Source organism: Pristiophorus japonicus, chromosome 2 (assembly GCF_044704955.1).
Source record: "Pristiophorus japonicus isolate sPriJap1 chromosome 2, sPriJap1.hap1, whole genome shotgun sequence".
NCBI lineage: Eukaryota > Metazoa > Chordata > Chondrichthyes > Pristiophoridae > Pristiophorus > Pristiophorus japonicus.
Window position 1 is genome coordinate 314,800,169 of NC_091978.1, and position 22,330 is coordinate 314,822,498.

General features: G+C 44.4%; 1 protein-coding gene across 1 annotated transcript in view; it reads left to right on the plus strand.

Annotated features, from left to right (window-relative positions):
- The window catches only part of rapgef2b (Rap guanine nucleotide exchange factor 2b), a 710,204-nt gene that overhangs the window by 484,348 nt on the left and 203,526 nt on the right, over positions 1–22,330 (plus strand). The window contains exon 9 of the mRNA XM_070871784.1: positions 10,385–10,521. Coding sequence (XP_070727885.1) covers positions 10,385–10,521 — 137 coding nt within the window. The remainder of the gene's footprint in view (positions 1–10,384; positions 10,522–22,330) is intronic.

The window sequence follows — 22,330 nt, forward strand, 5'->3', positions numbered from 1 at the left end:
AATGCATCCACTATCTCTGCAGCCACTTCTTTAAGGACCCTAGGATGCAAGCCATCAGGTCCAGGGGACTTGTCCACCTTTAGTCCCATTATTTTATCAAGTACTACTACTTTAGTGATAGTGATTGTATTAAGTTCCTCCCTTCCTATGGCCACTTGATTATCCCCTATTGAGATGTTTTTAGTGTCTTCCGCTGTGAAGACCGATACAAAATATTTGTTCAAAGTCTCTGCCATTTTCCTGTTCCCCGTTCCTCAAGGAGACCAACATTTACTTTAGCCATTCTTTTACTTTTCATGTACGTGTGGATACTCTTAACTATCTGTTTTTATATTTCGTGCTAGTTTACTTCCCTCTTCCCTCTTTTTATTATTTTTTTTTAGTCGTTCTTTGCTGGCTTTTGAAATTTTCCCAATCTTCTGGCTTCCCACTAGTCTTGGCCATATTGTATGCCCTTGTTTTTAATTTGATACACTCCCGTGTTTCCTTAGTTGGCCACGGATGGTTCTCCCTTCTCCTACCGCCTTTCCTTCTCATTGGGATATATTTTTATTGAGAGTTATGAAATATCTCCTTAAATGTCTGCCACTGCTCATCAACCGTCCCACTCTGTAATCTATTTTCTAATTCCATCTTAGCCAACTCTGTCTTCATACCTTTGTAGTCTCCTTTGTTGAAGCTTAGACACAGTTAGAGATCCAACTTTCTCACCCACCAACTGAATTTGAAATTAAACCATGTTATGGTCACTCATTCCGAGAGGATCCTTTACTAGGATATTGTTTATTAATCCTGTCTCATTACACAGTACCAGATCTAAGATAGCCTGCTTCCTGGTTGGTTCCGCAACCCAAAAAACCTTCTGGGCACTTAAGAAAAACCACCGCACATTAAAAGACGCCATTGTTTTTATGCGAAGTTTGGGAGGGAGTCATGAAGACAAAGAATATGCATCATGAAGCTTAATTTTTTTCAAACTAAAAATGGAGGAAATGGAAGTCTAATGCAATTTTTAAAATTTTGGATTTTGTTTCAAAATGCCACGCCACCGGGCTGGAGGATCGGAGCGCGGCTGGAACCGCTCCCTCGCCTGGGTTCGGGGCTCGGCTTCAAAAGAAGCCCGGGGGAGTGGAAGCCGAACTGAAGGGACGAGAACCCTTACACTATACAGCAGCTTCAAAAGAAGCCCGAGGGGAGGGCTGGGCGAGGGAGCGCTTCTATCGGCTGACCCTTGAGCCCAGTGAGGAGACGTTCGGTTGGTGGTACTTTGAAAAAAATCTAAACTGAAAGAATTGCATTCGACTTCGTTGCCCCAAATGTCCTCATTGAATGCCTAGCTTCCCGTTCTAAGCAAGCCTATTGTGCATGCGCAGACCAAAGTGTGGTCCATACCAAGGTGTCAACCTTGGGGAGAGGAGAGGAGAGAAGCTTAACTCCTTGTCCTGCTGCTTTGAGCTTCTTGCAAAGCTACAATTTAATCTACAATTTAATTCTGGGGGCAATATTGACAATGCCATACCTCTTGCAAGCCTTCTGCATGATGGTGCTGCGAAGGAGACGATTGATTCGACGTTATCGCATGAGGAACCTTAGCGATCGTAGGATGATGAGCAGGAGGCCTTACCTACATCAGGTATATTGAGATAGGCCTGCACCTGAGTGATGCAGACTTTGTGAGAAGGCTGCGTTTCCGCAAAGAAGTTATAACACAGATCTGTGAGTTAGTAAAACCAAACCTGCAACCTAGAAGCGTCAGGAGGACTGCTTTGTCAGTTGAAGTCAAGGGTACAGCTGCACTTTCATTCTATGAATTTGGATCATTCCAGGCCATAACTGGGGATGTGCGTGCCATTTCTCAACATGCAACACATATCTGCATTCGGCAGGTGACTGCTGCACTATATGCCCAGAGGAATGACTACATAAAGTTCCCCATGACCACCCAGGCAATGCATGACAGGCAGTGCTGTGGGCTTCTCCAGGATTGCTGGCTTCCCAAAGTACAGGGCTGCATTGATTGTACCCTCATCACCTTGTGAGCAAGTTTGGAGGATTCCGAGATGTACAGGAACAGAAAAGGCTTCCACTCCATGAATGTGCAGCTCGTGTGTGACGGCATGCATCGCATCATGTCAGGTGATGCGAGATACCCTGGGAGCACCCATGATGCGTTCATCTTGCGCGAGAGTGCTAGATCTGCCATGTTTCAGCAGCAGCCAGAAGGGCAGAGCTGGCTGCTGGGAGACAAAGGGTATGGCCTCGCCACCTGGCTCATGACGCTCCTCCTAACTCAGATGGAAGCTGACCGGGAATACAACATGTCGCACATTACGACGTGCAGCATAATAGAGAGGACCATTGGCATCTTGGAACAGCGTTTCCGATGCCTGGACCATTCCGGAGGCTACTTGCAATACTCCCCTGAGATTGTCGGTCAGTTCACTGTTGTGTGCTGCATGCTGCATAACTCTGCTATCATGAGGCAGCAGCAGCTGGTAGTAGAAGACTCACCTGAAGCGAGAGTGGCTGATGAGGAGGAAGATGCAGGTGACGAGGAGGAGGATGACGAGGAAGCCATGAAACTAACTGAACCCGGAGCACCACGGCGGAGGAGGGCGGGCCGTCATGCCCCTTTAACGATTGCTCGAGTCTTGCGCCAACAGCTCATCCGTGAACGCTTTGCTGCCTGAAGGCTCAGTGGCAACTATTCCAAATGGACCATGTTTACTGTTTGGACCTGTTCCCTAATGTTGTGTCGTGTTAATGGAACAAATGATGGAAATTATTATTCTTTGGTTCAAAAAGTTAATAATGGAACAAATAATGGGAATGATTCAGTTGTAATTTAACTTTAATAAAAATATTCTTGTATCAAACTTTAAAGTTTTCAGTTAAGATCACTTACAAACTTTAAAATCACTTAAAAACTTGAAGATCACTTAAAACATAAATTTACACATAACTTACAACAGTAACAACAATAATAATAACAACAGCAGCAGCACAGAAAGGCTGCAGCCATTTCTCCTCCAGCTTATTCTCAGACCGTCCGCTGCGCTTGGTCTTGTTGACTCCACCCCTGCCCGCAGGCGCTGGCGCAGCGTTTCTTCTGTTGGTACCAAGCTTATTCTTTCAAACATCTCGGATAATGCGCACTTGTTGATGGGGCTGTGGGCAGGCGATAATGTGGAAGGCCCAGCTTGGGCCTTTTCAGAGGCTGGTCTGGGGATTGGAGTTGGAGTGGCAGTTGATTCTGTCAATGGCCACAAGGTCTGGGCGTGGTCCCTTATTGCAGCAGCTTCCTGCAACATTCCCTCCCTCGTGTCCTGACAGTGCCTCAACTACCTGCGACATTCCCTCCCTCATCTTCGCCGACAGTGTATCAGCTACCTGCGACTTCCCTCCCTCATGTACCCGGACAGTGTTTCCATTTCTCGTGAGAATGTTATTACTTCTCCTGACAGTTCCGATACCTCATCACTCACCCCACGGATGGTGTCCAGGAGTGATTACGTGCGGTCAATGCTCTCTGCACTCATTGCCATTATCTGAATCCCATCTATTAGATCCTGCACCTCAGGAGGGCGCTGTTGAGCTCTCCTTCCCCGCCTCACCTGGGTGTGGCTTGCTGCATCACACTGGGACCCGCAGCCTCGGACACTGGGGCCCTGGGTGTGCCTCGCTGCATCCCACTGGAATCCCCAGCCTCAGACTTTGAGAAACCATGACTGTCCCAACACTCGTACCACTCAGGAAAGGGCCTGGCACCTCAATGGGCGGCACTTACACCTCCTCCAGAGTGAGTACAAGAGTGGGGGCTTCATCCAATCCCTGCCCCTCCCCCTCCCCCTCACCCCCATGCTATTGGTCTGGAAGGTGGGATTGGAAGATGTTGTCCTCTTCAGGCTCATCTGCGTCTGAATCTTCTTCTGTATCGGTTTCAGCCTCGTCAGGGTTGGGCTCAATTTCTGCAAAATATAACAGAACAGACAAATGGTTAGCAGCAGTGGAGGGGGCAGGGTGGGTGTAATGAGTAGGCTCACACAGCACAGGCAGCAAGCTCATTTGAAGGGCCACGATGAATGATAGCACATTGCATCAACCGAAGCGTATCTGATGGACACATCCCCATGAACCGAAGCATGGCTAGCTCGCACAGTGCTTAACATTTAGCAAAGCCAGACTCCGGAATTTGCAGGACTTACTCTCTCCCTCGAGTGTTGGCCCAGCTTGTGCAGTGGTGGTTGCTTTTCTCCAAGCAGGACCCATCAAAGCAGCGACCCTGTCTTCCAAAGGTGTCAGTGGGTGCAGATTTGCTGGGCCTCCTCCTGTTCGAGTTCTTTCCCTTTTGTTGTGTGCCACCTTTGGAAAGATGAAAATAGAACTTTTTAGAGAAGGTGTCTTTCTGCTGGGTGGGACATATACAGATGGTCACATTTACAATTGCAATTCCAGTGAATAAATGAAAATATTATTTACACTAACTACTTGACCAAGGTCCTGCCACTTTGTTTTGCACTGGATCCAGACCTTAGGGTGGTCACCATTGCAGAGTAATCTTCTGAAAGTTGGTTGCAGCATTTCTTCCTTTCTTTTGGTGAACCTTTATGTGACCTCTGCTGGTGTCCAGCTCGTGCCATCTGGCCTCAATTACAGTAACTAGTGCCTCCACTTCATCCTGTGAGAAATTCTTGGTCCTTGAGCAGCGTTGCATATTGTATTGCAGCTCCGATTTTCCCACTGCGAACTAAAGTTCTCACACACAACTGCCTCTTTAAAAATGTCCGAATGCAGACTGGGAGCTATACTGGGCATGCATGCCCATAGCAGTCACGTAAAAAAGTCCTTTTTTTTTCGCGCATGCGCAGAAGGGAATGCATCATTTTTTTCGGCGCAGACATTAGGCTTCACCCTCCCGAAGCTAAAAGACAGGCTGCGCGGCGCCAATTTCAAAACTTTAGAAAGGGGAAACTTGCAAGTTATTTTTTTTGGAGTAGTCGGGGGCCAAAGAAAATGGGCATAACTCTTGCAATACGCAAAAAATTGACCCCTGTATTATAATGACAAGACCTTTGTTGTCAGTTCTAAAATGGAGATTACTGATTATGATGATCTAAGCCTAAATGCTAATTCTATGTCTTGAATTACTAAATGTACTTTATTCTTCAATTATTTGTTTCATGTCTTTCACAAGTTTAGTCAACAGCTACCACCTCTTGTCTTTGATAGCTCCACTCCTAGTCTGTCTTCTTCTATTGACATTCCTGGCCTCATTGTCTCCCTGACCTCAAATGGAACTTCCACATCCCTTCCACTTTTAAAGCTGCTTCCGAGTAGAGGCTTTCCACTTTCATGGCTAGCATTGCTTTCCTCCTTGACCTTTCTTAACTTTTTATAAAGCCCATGTCTGTTCAAGACTTGAATACTGCTGTGGAGGCTCTTCTTGTGCCTATTTCGCATTTATTAATAGGACCAACAAAAAAAACCTGTCCTCTGACAGACATTCCCTCTCTTACACCTAGCTTCTGAACTCACTTTCTTCATCGCAGCCTCTTTTGTCTTTATTTTATCAATACTATTATAATTTATGCTCCTTTCACTCTTGCTTTTAAAATGGAAATATGCTATCGTACACACTCGTCTCCTGTGTTTCAATCCAGATTAATTGCATAATCTTCTACTTTAACTCATTATTTTCCTCGGAGTTCAAAACTGGAACTTTAGTTTTTCACTCCACCGACATTCTGTAGGCTTTCAAACTCAAGTTTGGCATCACCCAGTTGTTACGTCCTGATTTACTTCATCTTTTTAATTATTTTTAACCTTGGTATCAGGCACTATTGGTCTTTAGCCTTCACTTTGGTTTCTCAATTTTGAGGAAAAAAGCCCTAGAAATTGGTATGTCTTTGTGCACTTTTTAAAAAATGTTCTATTTTTATGTGTCTCAACATTCACTGCACAGTGAAGTAAGCGATTACCAAAGAGAAGAGAAACGCTGTCCATGAGAATAAGTGAGTTACATAGTGGGAAATTCCATAATTAGAGGTTAGCAACTGTGACGGGGGTTGCAAATGGTACCAGGGTAAGAGATATAGTGTAACAGGTGGAAACATTTCTAGAAAGGCAGGAAACCAACCAGAAATTGCCCATCAAAATAATTTAGGGAAGAGTAGGATGAAGATCTTGTCGGACAGATGTAGGATGGAGTTTGAAGAGTTAAGTTCTAGATTAAAGTGCAAGTCCTTGAGAGTGGTAATTTCATGCTTCTTTGCTGCCTCGTATGAGTAACGGAGGTTCAGATTAGATATTAGAAAGATGGTGTAGAGGGGAGGGTTTTCGATTCCTTGGACATTGAGGCAAATTCAGGAGCAGGAGGAGGCTTTTTGAGAAAAGATGAGATTCACCTAAACTGGATTAGTACCAATATTTTCGTCGAAAAGGTAAATAGAACAATGGGGGAGGATTTAAACTAGTAAGGCAGGCCTAGGGGCAAACGAAAAAAAGGCAATTAATAACAATACAGGTGCAGCGTCCCTAATCCGGAACCCTTCGGACTGAAGCTGTTCCGGATTTTGCATTTTTTCGGACTTTGGAATGTCTTTCCGACGTCACGAATCCGGAAAAACACCCAAGCCCAGGTTCGGGTATTTCCGGATTTCAGAACGTCAGAAGGAGGGGGGTGGGGGGCGTGGGGTTACCTGCCGCGGAGCTGTTTGGGCCGTCCGGGGCCCGTCGAGGAGGTGTTTGCGTCGGGTGGGACCCCGCTGAAGATGCTGTCTGGCGAGAACCCGCTGAGGAGGCTGTCGGGTGGGGCCCCAATGAGGAGGCTGTCGGGCGAGCAGGGCCCCGCAGAGGTGGTGTTCGGGCGGGTCCCCACCAAGGAGATTGTCGGGCCAGTGGGCCCAGCCAAGGATGTTGTCATCAGTCAAGGCCCCGCCGAGGAGGAGTTCGCGCGGGCAGGCCCCACCAAGGAGGTTGTTGGGCCGGCGGGCCCCCGCCAAGGATGTCATCATCGGGCTCGGCCCCGCCGAGGAAGAGTTCACGTGGGCCGGCCCCGCCAAGGAGGTGAAGCGCGGGCCGGCGAGGAGTCCCTGAGGTAAGGGCGGTGAGGCAAGCGGCGGCGAGGCGAGGCGAGGCCCCGAGCTTGGGTAGGCTCGCCTGTTCCAGATTCCGGAACATTTTACGGATTCCGGATGACCCTGCCACGAATCGTCCCGGATTCCGGAACTCCGGATTTTGGACCTGCACCTGTACCAGAAAGGTCAATTAAGAATTTTTAAGTATTTATGATGCAAAGAGCATCAAGAATAAAGTAAACAAAAAATAAATGACAGTATTAGGGTTAAGGGATAGGAGTTCTATTTAATACGCCAAGAGCCTAAACCAATTTCAATTCATGTAAGTGCCTCCCCTTAATCACCACAACACTATTAAAATTCAGGATGGATCTGGCTCACCGATAACTTGAAAGGGTTCGATTTAAGTAGGCCAATGGAATTGTGGGTTCAGGCAAACCAAAGTACGCAAGTGTCTCCCCTTATAATGGAACACCATAGAATTCAAGAAGGGTCTGGCCCCACCAAGCAGATTTTTAAAACAAATATAACAAATTAAATTAGAACATTAAGGCAGACGGTTGTCTTTTACGGATCATCCGAGCACAAACTATAACTCAAAAATGCACAGTAGAGAGTCCTTTTTCTAAGTCGGTGAGTGAAGTCATAGGTCTAAAATTAGCTTTTCCCCTATGGGATCTGTCCAAGTGCTTTCCCTGAAAATGGGCAATACCAAAAACAAATGATAGGGTCTCCAATGGCAGAGACTAAAAAAAGAGAATGATCGGCGGATGGTCATGTTTATATTGACCATTTTTTGAAAGCATCTGGTTAGTGTGAAGCATTTGGCTAAGAAAGAAGATCAGGTGCCGGGGTATTTCTGGAGTAAATTATGATCAATGATGGCAACTCTGGAGTATGGTGTGCAGTTTTGAACCACTCTATGTCAAAGAAAGATATGAAATGCTTTAGAAAGGATTCAGTGAAGAATGGTCAGAAGGACTGCAGGCCTCAAGGGACTATGTAATAAGTAAAACTTGAGTAATAACTTATTGCCACTAGCAAAAAGACCGAGGAGGGATATAAAACAGGAATTCAAAATAACAAAAGGCACAGATGAAGTGGAAAAAAAAGCTATTTATCTTGGAGTGAGTATAGGACTAGAGGACAGGAGTACAAAATTCACAACCCTAGAAATTAGGAAGAAAGCAACAAAGAAATTCTCAGATTAGCAGATTTCAGTGCAATTTGCAGATTTAAAAATGAGCTGAATGGATTATTGTTAAGAAGCAGGATTGACAGTTGTAGAAACAACTAACAAAACTCAGAAGTTGTGGAAGAAAATGAGTGCTTCCTTAAACTGGGGATTAACAGGAGATGTTGGAGTGAAGCCCATGATGGAATAATTGTAAATGGACTCTGGATGGAGTGACCTTGATTGGCTGAAAGTCCTTTTTGTGTTCTAGATTTTCTTATTTCTGCTTTGCGACATTGATATTGAGGGCCTGCTTATGTTCTTGCTAATTATAAAGTACGTAACATTGGTGATAGTAGGATATTGTAACATCTGTCCGTTGTGTTCTTTCCTAGGGCAGGTCCTAACACATTTGATTCTTAGCCACTTATTGGAGAAGAATAGCTGAGGTGGTTTCTTGCTGTATCTTTACAGTTTTTATCTTCGGAGTGCCTTCCTTGTCAGCCGTGGCTAAGTTGGTTGCATTCTCGCCTTTCTGTCAGAAGGTTGTGGGATCAAACCCCACCCCAGAGATTTCAGCACCAAAATCTAGGCTGACACTCCAGTACAGTACTGAGGGAGTGTTGCACTGTTAGAGGTGTCGTCTTTTGGATGAGATGTTAAATCGAGGTCCTGTCAGTCCTCTCACGTGGACGTAAAAAATCCCATGGCACTATTTTGAAGAAGAGCATGGGAATTCTCCCCGGTGTACTGGCCAATATTTATCCCTCAATCAGCATCACTAAAAAAACAGATTATCTGGTCATCATCGCATTGCTGTTTGTGGATGCTTGCTATATGCAAATTGCTGTCCGTTTCCTATATTACATGAGTGACTACACGTCAAAAGTACTTCATTGTGACGTCCTGAGATCGTGAAAGGTGCTTTATAAATGCAAGTCTTTCTTTTAGAAAGAATGCAGAAAAGATTTACAAGAATGATTCCAGGGATGAGGGACTTCAGTTACGTGGATAAACTAGAGAAGCTGGGGTTGTTCTCCTTAGAGCAGAGAAGGTTGATAAGAGATTTGATAGAGGTGTTCAAAATCATGAGAGGTCTATAAAGTGTAGATAGAGAGAAACTGTTCCCATTGGCAAAAGGCTCAAGAACGATAGGACACAGATTTAAGGTGAGTGGCAAAAGAACCAAAAGCAACATGAGGAACAACCTTTTTATGCAGTGAAAGGTTAGGATCTGGAATGCACTGCCTGAAGGGTGGTGGAGGCAGATTCAATTGTGGCTTTCAAAAGGGAATTAGATAAGGACCTGAAGGAAAAAAAATTGCACGGCTACTAGGAAAGGGTAGGGGAGTGGGACTAGCTGAAGTGCTCTTGCAGAGAGCCGGCATGGGCTTGACAGGCCGAATAGCCTCCTTCTGTGCTGTAACCATTCTATGATTCTATATAAATGCAAGTCTTTCTTTCTCCTAGGTGAGCTGCAACTAAAGCTTAAATAGCCCTACATACACTTTAAAATGTTGGGGCAGGGCTGGAGTTTGGGGGGGGCACCCGCACCCATTTGTACACTAGTTGTCAATTCAGTATTCAGATCAGTGCTCCGGTTTTCTCTCCCCGTGGCTGTCTGCAGTGGGGCACGAATCCTTCACCTTCTGACTCAGAGGCAGGAATGCTACCATTAAGCCAAAGGCTCACTCCTACTCAAACATGCATCCATAATGTATTGAAATTTCTGAGTTAATACTGTCACACCACCAGTCCATTGAAATCAGTGGGAAACCCAGTAACAGTGATGCCTTTTGTTCTTACTGACTCCACACATACTGCTGTAACCCCTCTCTGGCTGTTACAACTAACATACCGGTAACTAAAAACATACTATTGCCACCGACTAACCGTGAGCAAAGCCACTGGAGAAATAAAGAAATTTTATTATTTGTTAATATAACCACATAATCTGTCAGTTCATAATATCTTAGTACTCTACACCAGACAATTGATTTGTGGACCTGAATGCAGGGACAATGTGTGAGCTCGATCCTGAAGTGTGAGCTGGATCCTGAAGGGATTGTAAGAGTTAGTTACGAGTCCTCCTGTTTCCAGAAGTCTAATTCACTGTTTTTGTTTTTCCATGCAGAACAATTGTTGGAATTCATGCATCAGCTCCCAGCTTTTGCTAACATGACAATGTCAGTCAGAAGAGAGCTTTGTGCTGTGATGGTGTTTGCAGTGGTGGAGCGGGCAGGCACCGTAGTACTCAATGATGGTGAAGAGGTGTGTATCTTCAAATCAATTTGTTAAATTTTGAACTCTGATGTAAGAACTGGAAGGATGCAATGTCATGCTTTAATTCATATACACAGATTTCTTTACACAATATAAGTTTGAAAATCCAGCCTGCTCCAGTTAAACGTATGTCACTTGCTTAATCAGCTGTAGGATAAGTCTGACTGGAATGGTTTTGAAAGTGGGAGGTGGTGTGGAAATCCAAGTGTTCAAAAATGTTTTCACCAGTGTTTCCCCCTCAGTCTCTTTAACAGGCAGCGCGGCCCATCCAAAGTTTTGTGCATGCGTGAAATTTTACATTTGAAAAGCCGGTCCTGGGCTGTGCGGGACCAGCAGACAGCTGCGCGCCCGTACAGCTTAGAGGGAACATTGGTTGTCACAATAATGAGATATATGTTGGTCATTTTGCTGATCTTGATGTACAACTTTTGATAAGATTCTGAGTTAACTTTTGAAAATTAGCATTATGGGAAATTAACTGAAGTTGCAAATGATTTGTTGACTCGTTTCAATATATTTCCTTTCTAGCTTTCAAAATAAAGACATACATTTTATTTACACAACCAATATTGTGTGAATTTGACTGTTGATTAACAAATTATAGAACTGCAAAATATATTCTAGATAAAATAGAAAATGTTTAATTATTTTTGGTGCAAAACAAGTACAGGTTGAACCTCTCTTATCTGGGACACCACTCGTCCGGGACCATTCCCGGTCGCCAGATGGCGCATGCGCAGAACGCGACCATCAAAATACTACTCACCAATATAATCTTTCTCCTCAATCAGCTGCCTCCTCCTCATCGCCCTGCTGGAACTCCTGCATCCACAGTCCTCGGGCTGGCCACTCCTCCCCTCCCTCTGGGGGGGTCGGGCTGACTCTTCGAGGCCCGCCGGGGCCCGCCAACTCTTCGGGGCCCGCCGACTCTTCGAGGCCTGCTGGGACCCTCTGACTCTTCGATGCCCTCTGACTCTTCAGGGCCCACCAACTCTTCAAGACCCGCTATGGCCCGCCGGCTCTTTGGGACCCGCTGGCTCTTTGAGGCTCCCTACACGCTGATTGGCTGGCTGACTGACTGACAGTTGGTCCAGCCAATCAGCGTGCATACATACTTACCCCAGCAACAGCACTTAAAGGCACAGTCCACCCAAACACGTGACCACTCCTCATCTGGCAAAAGCCCTCGTTCGGCTCAGGCCAGGTCCTGAGGATGCCAGATAAGGGAGGTTCAACCTGTAATGCAAACTTCAAATGAGTAATTTCTAATGAGCAGCATCAGCCATGAACAGAAGCCTTCTAATGATTCTTTCAGGACAATCATATCTAAAGTTTGTCTTCTGGCTGCAGCAACTTACAATTTTAAAGTTGTTTTTCTGTTCTTCGGAATCTGTAAAACAGACTTTTTTCATGGATGTGAAATTCTTCATTGATTTTAAAATTCTTAAAAGTATTTTGTAAGCATACTAGTTATGACAATGTGAGTTCTAAAAATGAAACAGAAACTTGAGGATAAATTGAACATTATAATTGGACTCTGGGGAGGTACCATCGGATTGGAAAGCAGCTAATGTAACGCCTCTATTTAAAAAAAGTGGGCAGACAAAAGGCAGGTAACTATAGGCCGGTTAGTTTAACATTTGTAGTGGGGAAAATGCTTGAAGCTATCATTAAGGAAAAAATAGCGGGACATCTAGATAGGAATAGTGCAATCAAGCAGACACAACATGGATTCATGAAGGGGAAATCATGTGTAACGAATTTACTGAAATTCTTTGAGGATATAATGAGCATGGTGGATAGAGGTGTACCGATGGATGTGGTGTATTTAGATTTCCAAAAAGCATTCGATAAGGTGCCACACAAAAGGTTACTGCAGAAGATAAAGGTACGCGGAGTCAGAGGAAATGTATTAGCAAGGATCGAGAATTGGCTGGCTCACAGAAAGCAGAGAGTCGGGATAAATGGGTCCTTTTCGGGTTGTAAATCGGTGGTTAGTGGTGTGCCACAGGGATCGGTGTTGGGACTACAACTGTTTACAATATACATAGATGACCTGGAAGAGGGGACAGAGTGTAGTGTAACAAAATTTGCAGATGGCACAAATATTAGTGGGAAAGCGGGTTGTGTAGAGGACACAGAGAGGTTGCAAAGAGATTTGGATAGGTTAAGCAAATGGGCTAAGATTTGGCAGATGGAATACAATGTCGGAAAATGTGAGGTCATCCACCTTGGGGAAAAAAAACAGTAAAAGGGAATATTATTTGAATGGGGAGAAATTACAACATGCTGCGGTGCAGAGGGACCTGGGGGTCCTTGTGCATGAATCCCAAAAGGTTAGTTTGCAGGTGCAGCAGGTAATCAGGAAGGCGAATGGAATGTTGGCCTTCATTGCGAGAGGGATGGAGTACAAAAGCAGGGAGGTCCTTCTGCAACTGTACAGGGTATTGGTGAGGCCGCACCTGGAGTACTGCGTGCAGTTTTGGTCACCTTACTTAAGGAAGGATATACTAGCTTTGGAGGGGGTACAGAGACGATTCACTAGGCTGATTCCGGAGATGAGGGGGTTACCTTATGATGATAGATTGAGTAGACTGGGTCTTTACTCGTTGGAGTTCAGAAGGATGAGGGGTGATCTTATAGAAACATTTAAAATAATGAAAGGGATAGGCAAGATAGAGGCAGAGAGGTTGTTTCCACTGGTCGGGGAGACTAGAACTAGGGGGCACAGCCTCAAAATACGGGGGAGCCAATTTAAAACCGAGTTGAGAAGGAATTTCTTCTCCCAGAGGGTTGTGAATCTGTGGAATTCTCTGCCCAAGGACGTAGTTGAGGCTAGCTCATTGAATGTATTCAAGTCACAGATAGATAGATTTTTAACCAATAAGGGAATTAAGGGTTATGGGGAGCGGGTAGGTAAGTGGAGCTGAGTCCACGGCCAGATCAGCCATGATCTTGTTGAATGGCGGAGCAGACTCGAGGGGCTAGATGGCCTACTCCTGTTCCTAACTCTTATGTTCTTATGTTATGTTCTTATTAATGTTGGGGAAGTCCAGAACCAGGTGTCACAGTCTAAGGATAAGGGGTAAGCCATTTAGGACCGAGATGAGGAGAAACTTCTTCACCCAGAGAGTGGTGAACCTGTGAAATTCTCTACCACAGAAAGTTGTTGAAGCCAATTCACTAAATATATTCAAAAAGGAGTTAGATGTAGTCCTTACTACTAGGGGGATCAAGGGGTATGGCGAGAAAGCAGGAATGGGGTACTGAAGTTGCATGTTCAGCCATGAACTCATTGAATGGCAGTGCAGGCTCGAAGGGCCGAATGGCCTACTCATTTTCTATGTGTCTATGTTTCTATTAATAATAGATTTCATCTTCTGATCATATCTACATATGTACCTTATCAAAAGTTGGATAACACATTTTCCAAAGCTCTGTATTAACATTTCTTTTGGATTTTTTGCTGGGATGATTGTTCCCTAACTTTCTGATTTCATTGTTGTGTAATATTGTATGAACAAAGAAGCTGAATATTCCAAAGTCTCAAGAATAAATTGCAGTAATGGAACATGTATTATCCTAACCCTGTTTAAAGGAATCGTATCTCTTGACATTATTAGTGGTAGGATTGCTAATGCCACCAAATAAGAACACCCACATACCCCCACACACACACACACACACACACACACACACACACACACACCCTCCACACAAGCACACACCCCACGCATGCACACGGCACGTGCGCACACAACACACCTCACGCACACACACACCAAACACCACCCCACCCCCCACACACACATGCACACAGCACATCACACACACACCACCAACACCATACATACACACGTTCATTTCTAGAGGAATAGTTAAAAAGCAGAGAGTGGGAGCTCAAAATTTGGTAGATCCATCGTTACAGCCTGTTCTTGTCCCATGCAACTGATTTCTTCCTATCTCAATTCTCCTTGTGTAGTCGCTTCCTACCTATATATGTGACTCTTCCGACGCCCTCCACCGCTTTAACAGTTTCCAGTTGCCTGACCCTAACCATCTGCTTTTCACCATGCACGTCCAATTCCTTTACACCTCCATCCCCAACCAGGACAGCCTGAGGGTTCTCCGCTTCTTCCTTGAATAGAGGCCCAACCAGTCTCTATCCACCACCACCCTCCTCTGCCTGCCTGAGCTTGTTCTCGCACTGCACAACATCTCCTTTGACTCGACTCACCCGAACTGGAAAATGTCATCAACTTTGTTTCCAATTTCTATCCTTCCCTCACCTTCACATGGTCCATCTCCGACACGTCCCTTCCCTTCCTTGACTTCTCAGTCCCCATATCTGGGGATAAACTATCAACCAATATCCACTATAAGCCCACTGACTCCCACAGCTACGTGGACTACACTTCCTCCCACCCTGCTTCCTTTAAGGACTCTATTCCATTCTCTCAGTTTCTCCGTCTCCGTCGCATCTTCCATATTAGTGCTTCCAATATGTCTATTTCCTCAACCAAGAATTCTCTTCCACCGTGGTTGACATGGCCCTCGACTGTGTCTGTTTTATTTCCCACAATTCTGTTCTAACTGCTTCCCCTCTCTCCCAGAGCGACGATAGGGTTCCCCTTGTCCTCATTTTTCAACCGACCAGCCTCCACATTCAACGGATCATCCTTCACTATTTCTGCCACCTCCAGTGTGATCCCACCACCAAGCACATCTTCCCCCTCATCTCGCCTTTCAGCATTCTGAAGAGACCGCTCCCTCCGCGACACCCTGGTCCACTTCTCAATCACCCCCCAACACCCCTTCCCCTTCCCACAGCACCTTCCCGTGCAAGTGCAGGAGATACAACACCTGCCCTTTTACCTCCTCCCTTCCCACTGTTCAGGGCTCCAAACACTCCTTCCAGGTGAAACAGCGATTTACTTGTCGTACTTGCAATTTGATATGCTGTATTTGCTGCTCACAATTTCCTCTGCATTGGGGAGACCAAACGCAGATTGGGTGACCGCTTTGTGGAACACCTCTGTTCCGTCCGTAAGCGTGACCCTGAGCTTCCGGTTGCCTGTCACTTTAATTCTCCGCTTCACTCCACTCTGATCTCTCCGTTCTCGGCCTCTTACACTGTTCCAATGAATCTCAACGTAAGCTCAAGGAGCGGCACCTTGCCGTTCGATTGTCCTAGGCGGAGTGTTTGCTAGTGCTGTTGGGGAGGGTTTAAACTAACAAGGCAGAGGGATGGGAATCTATGCAGGGAGGCAGAGGGAAGAAAAAAGGGGGCAGAAGCAAAAGGTCGGAAGGAGAAAAGCAAGAGTGGAAGGCAGCAAAATCAAGGACAAAAATCAAAAAGGGCACATTACAACATAATTCTAAAAGGACAAAGAGTGTTAAAAAAGCAATCCTGAAGGCTTTGAGTCTCCATGCGAGGAGCATTCGTAATAAGGTGGATGAATTGACTGCTCAGATAGCTGTTAACGGATATGATGTAATTGGGATTACGGAGACATGGCTCTGAGGTAACCAAGTCTGGGAACTCAACATCCAGGAGTATTCAATATTCAGGAAGGACAGACAGGAAGGAATAGGAGGTGGGGTAGCGTTAGGAAGGACATTAGCGTGGATGATGTGGAATCTATAATGGGTAGAGCTGCGAAACACTAAAGGGCAGAAAACATTAGTGGGAGTTGTATACAGACCATCAAACAGGAGTAGGGAGGTTGGGGATGGCATCAAGCAGGAAATTAGGAACGCGTGCAATAAGGGTATAGCAGTTATCATGGGTAACTTTAATCTGCATATTGATTGGGCGAACCAAACTGGTCGCAATACTATGGAGGAGGATTTCCTGGAGTGTATTAGGGATGGTTTTCTAGACCAATATGTCGAGGAACCAACTGGAGAGCAGGCCATCCTAGATTGGGTCTTCTGTAATGAGAGTGGATTAATTAGCAATCTGGTCGTGCGGGGCCCCTCGGGGAAGAGTGACCATAATAAGGTAGAATTCTTCATTTAAGATGGAGAGTGACACAATTAAGATGGAGAGTGAGACTAGGGTCCTGAACTTAAAGAAAGGAAACTTCAATGGTATGAGATGTGAATTGGCTAGGCTAGACTGGAGAATTATACTTAAAGGGTTGATGGTGGATAGGCAATGGCAGACATTTAAATGTCACATGTGGCGAAAGAATAAACAAGGGAAGGTGGCTCAACCGTGGCTAACCAGGGAAATTAGGGAAAGTGTTATATCCAAGGAAGAGGCATATAAATTGGCCAGAAAAAGCAGCAAACCTGAGGACTGAGAAATTTAGAATTCAGCAGAGGAGGACTAAGGGTTTAATTAGGAGGGAGAAAATAGAGAATGAGAGTAAGCTTGCAGGGAACATAAAAACTGACTGCAAAAGCTTCGATAAATATGTGAAGAGAAAAAGATAAGTGAACAGTAATGTAGGTCCCTTGCAGTCAGAATCAGGGGAATTCATAACTGGGAACAAGGAAATGGCAGACCAATTGAACAAATACTTTGGTTGCGTCTTCACTAAGGAAGACACGAATAACCTCCCGAAAATACTAGGGGACTGAGGGTCTAGCGAGAAGGGGGAACTGAGGGAAATCCTTATTAGTCAGGAAATAATGTTAGAGAAATTGAAGGGACTGAAAGCCGATAAATCCCCAGGGCCTGATGGTCTGCATTCCAGAGTATTAAGGAAGTGGACCGAGAAATAGTGATGCATTGGTGGTCATTTTCCAACATTCCATCGACTCTGGATCAGTTCCTATGGATTGGAGGGTAGCTAATGTAACCCCACTTTTTAAAAAAGGAGGGAGAGAAAACAGGGAATTATAGACCGGTTAGCTGACATCGGTAGTGGGGAAAATGTTGAAATCAATTATTAAAGATGAAATAGCAGTGCATTTGGAAATCAATGACAGGATCATGGCTTTTGACAAGGTCCCACACAAGAGATTAGTGTGCAAAATTAAAGTACATGGTATTGGGGGTAATGTATTGATGTGGATAGAAAACTGATTGGCAAACAGGAAGCAGAGAGTCGGAATAAACGGGTCCTTTTCAGAATGGCAGGCAGTGACCAGTGGGGTGCCGCAGGATTCAGTGCTGGGACCCCAGCTATTTACAATATACATCAATGGCTTAGATGAAGGAATTGAATGTAATATCTCTAAGTTTACAGATGACACTAAGCTGGGTGGCAGTGTGAACTGCGAGGAGGATGCTAAGAGGCTGCAGGGTGACTTGGACAGGTTAGGTGAATGGGCAAATGCATGGCAGATGCAGTATAATGTGGATAAGTGTGAGGTTATCCACTTTGGTTGCAAAAACAGGAAGGCAGATTATTATCTGAATGGTGACAGATTCGTAAAACGGGAGGTGCAACGAGACCTGGGTGTCATGGTACATCAGTCATTGAAGCTAGGCATGCAGGTACAGCAGGCAGTAAAGAAGGCAAATGGCATGCTGGCCTTCATAGCGAGGGGATTTGAGTATAGGAGCAGGGAGATCTTATTGCAGTTGTACAGATCCTTGGTGAGACCACACCTTGAATATTGTGTACAGTTTTGGTCTCCTAATCTGAGGAAGGATATTCTTGCTATTGAGGGAGTGCAGCGAAGGTTCACCAGACTGATTCCCGGGATGGCAGGACTGACATAAGAAGAAAACTGGATTGACTAAGCTTATATTCTCTGGAATTTAGAAAAATGAGAGGGGATCCAGAACCAGGGGTCACAGTCTTAAGGATAAGGGGTAAGCCATTTAGGACTGAGATGAGGAGAAACTTCTTCACTCAGAGAATTGTGAACCTGTGGAATTCTCTACCACAGAAAGTTGTTGAGTCCAGTTTGTTAGATATATTCAAAAGGGAGTTAGATGTGGCCCTTATGGCTCAAGGGATCAAGGGGTATGGAGAGAAAGTAGGAATGGGGTACTGAAGTTGCATGATCAGCCATGATTATATTGAATGGTGGTGCAGGATCGAAGGGCTGAATGGCCTACTCCTGCACCTACTTTCTATGTTTCTATGTTTAGGCACGTTACAGCCTTCTGGACTGAACATCGAGTTCAACAATTTCAAACCATAACCTCTGCCCTTTTTTTTCCCACATGGCAACTGTTGATGATTCTGCCATTTCCATTTAAACCTCATCTGGACTCATCTTTTGTTAATTTGTCCCATTTCCATCTCCTTTTGCCATCATCCCTTTTGTCCCTTAATCTCTCCTGCCTCCCATCCTATCACAGAACTTCTCTTTTGTTGTTTCCTCCCCTCCCCTCCCTTTCTCTGGCCCTACACATGCTTAAAAATCAGTTACATCTCTAACTTTTACCAGTTCTGATGAAGGGTCATCGACCTGAAACATTACCTCTATTTCTCTCTCCACAGATGCTGCCTGACCTGCTGAGTATTTCCTGCAATTTGTTTTTATTTCAGATTTCCAGCATCCGCAGTATTTTGCTTTTGTACAAATGTTACTGTTGCTGCTCTGTAAATTGCACATTCCTTTCTCATTCCCATTTTGAATGTATTGTGATAACATTTACAATCCTTCAGTAAAGTGTACTTTAATTGTATATGGAATTGTGAAAAATTTCATTAAACCAGCACAGTGAAATGGCAACATAATCACTTGCCCGTTAAATCAAAGCAACCTATATTGTGGTTAATTAACAACTTGCATTTATGTAGTGCCTTTAATGTGGAAAAACATTACAGTGCTTCACAAAGGTATTATCAAACAAAATTTTATGCTGAGACAAAGGAAATGATATTAGGAGGGGTGGCCAAAAGCTTGGTCAAAGAGTGTAGTTTTAAGGAGAGGGATTGGAGAGACAGAGAGACTTGGAGTGAATCCCAGAGTGTGATGCTAGATGGCTGGATGCCTCCAGTGGGATATACAAAAAGCTAGAGTCAGAGGAACGTAGAGTTTGTAGTGGTGAGGAGGAGGTTGTAGGGCAGTAGGTTCAGCCTGTGGTTGAATAGCATGCTGATATTGCAAACGGTCTGATTCAGCTTGAGACAAAAGCTGGTGGGTATGTGGGTGGAGTGGCTGGAACGGGTGGTGTGGGTACAGACTTTGTGACGTGGACTGAAGACGATGGCTTCAGTCACCCCAATGTTTAACTGGAGAATGTTACAGCTCATCCAAGGCTGCCAGAGGAATGCCATTCAGCTCATCCTGTTGTGCTGGCTCTTTGAAAGAGCTACCCAATTAGTTCCACTCCCCTGCTCTTTCCCTATAGCGCTGCAAATATTTCCTTTTCAAGTATATATCTAATTCCCTATTAAAAGTTAAAACCAGAAAATGCCGACAGCTAGGCCAGGCAGCATCTGTGAAGAGAGAAATAGTGCCAATGCTTCAGGTCATTGATCTTTCCGTTATTTCTGTTTCTTTATCCACAGATACTGCTTGACCTGCTGAGCTCCCCCCAGCACCCACTGATTTTATTTCAGGTTTCCAGCATTTGCAGTATTTTGCTTTACCATTTTGGAAATTACAGTTGAATTTGCTTGTACCATTCTTTCAGACATAGAAACATAGAAAATAGATGCAGGAGTAGGCCATTCGGCCCTTCGAGCCTGCTCATGGCTGATCATTCCCTCAGTACCCCTTTCCTGCTTTCTCTCCATACCCCTTGATCCCCTTAGCTGTAAGGGCCATATCTAACTCCCTCTTGTGCATTCCAGATCATAACAACTCGCTTTATCAAATAAATTCTCATTTGCCCCTTGATTTTTTGCCAATTACTTAAATCTGTGTTCTCAGGTTATGAACCCTCCTGTCACTGGTAACAGTTTCTCCCAAGCTACTCTATCAAAACTCTTCATGACTTTGAATACCTCTATTAAATTTCCCTTTAACCTTCTCTGCTCTAAGGAGAACAAGCCCAGCTTTTCTAGTCTCGCCACATAACTGAAGTCCCTCATTCCTGGTACTATTCTCGTAAATCTTCTCTACAAGGTCCTGACATCCTAAAATGTTGATTATTGACACTGCAGCCAGTGTCATTTGCTCTGATACTGCACAATTTAGAGTTTACGGTTGGGGTATTATATTATGATGATGGAGTATATTTGGGTATTAACATGTTAGGTTTAGGGATAGAAGCATCTATTAATAACATTGGTGTTACTAAACGCATCCTAAATTGAACACCTAGCCCCTGCATCGCTCACCATCATCGTGGTTTCGATAGTTATTAATGTCAGGAGTCAATCCTGAGGAGAAGAAAATGAGCAACTGCCAGTAAAGCAGAAAGCATTTCCCTGCTCCCCTGACCCATTAGATGGTTATTCATATTTTATAGCATCAATGAAGGGTGTGCCATAATGATGACTTACACTTAGCAGTTGTGATGCATAGCCAAGTAATCAATATGAATGTTGAATAAAAAGCAATACAACTGGGAAATGAGTTTTATTCTTTATCATCACTAAATATAGGTCATCTGATGGGCTGAATCATAGCAAGTGAATTGATGACAAAATTGGTTAATTTGTGTTCTCTGGTGATACATTAGTGATTGATTGGAGGCAAGTGACACTAGTAGTGCAAATTTACTGTATCTTGTTTACTAAATTTTATCTTTCCTTCAAGGAATATTATCTATTTAACAGCAAACATGAAGTGTATATTGAACCTATATTTTTAAATGATTAAAAACATTCTCTAACAAGTTCTACTTTTTCTACAACTTCTTCTGCCAGTCCTCTTTATTAATAAAAGTGATTTAAAAACAAAAATTGAAAAATGACCTTTTTTGTCAGACTTCCTTTCCAGAATTAGGGTCATTTCTCCTGAACTTTTATCACCTGTTTAAAAGCCCTGACAATGTTGGGTACAATATTGAAAAAGAACCTTGCTTACAGTTTCCAAATGTCCCCTGACAACACCCAGCTCTCCCTAACCACCATCTCTCTCGACCCCTCCACTGTCTCTGATTTGTCACACTGCTTGTTTGACATCCGATACAGAATGAGCAGAAATTTCCTTCAACTAAATATTGGAAGACCGAAGCCATTGTCTTCTTCGATCCCTGCCACAAACTCCATTCCCATCAAACTGTTCACAGTTTCAGCACCTTATTAAATTCAGAACTGAGTGTCCGACCACATATCTGCTCCATCACCAAAAATATCGCCCGACTCTGCCCCTGCCTCAGCTCATCTGCTGCTGAAGCACTCATCCATGCCTTTGTTACCGCTATACTTGACAATCCAATTCTCCTGGCCAGTCTCCTATTTTCCACCTTGCATAAATTTGAATTTATCCAAAACTCTGCTGCCCATATCCTAATTTGCACTAAGTTCTGATCACCCATCGCTGACCTACTTTGGTTCCAGTCTGGTAACACTTCAATTTTAAACTTCTTATCCTTGTCCTCAAATCCCTCCATGACCCCGCCCCTCCCTATCTCTCTAACTTTCACCAGCCCTACAACCCTTTGAGATCTCTGCGCTCCCCCAATTCTGGCTTCTTGCGCATCAGCGATTTTAATCACTCCACCATTAGCGGCTGTGCCTTCAGCTGCCTAGGCCCAAAGCTCTGGAATTCTCTTCCTAAACCTCTCACCCTCTATACCACACTCTCCTTTAAGCTCCTTAAAATCTACCTCTTTTCTGTGCTGCTATCTGCTTATGTGGCTCAGTGTCAAATTTTGTTTGGTAATGCTCCTATGAAGCCCCTTGGGACATTTTTGCTACGTTAAAGCTGCTATATAATTTCTGCTTGTTGAAATGCCTTTCATACCAGCTATAGTTGAGGATGTACTACT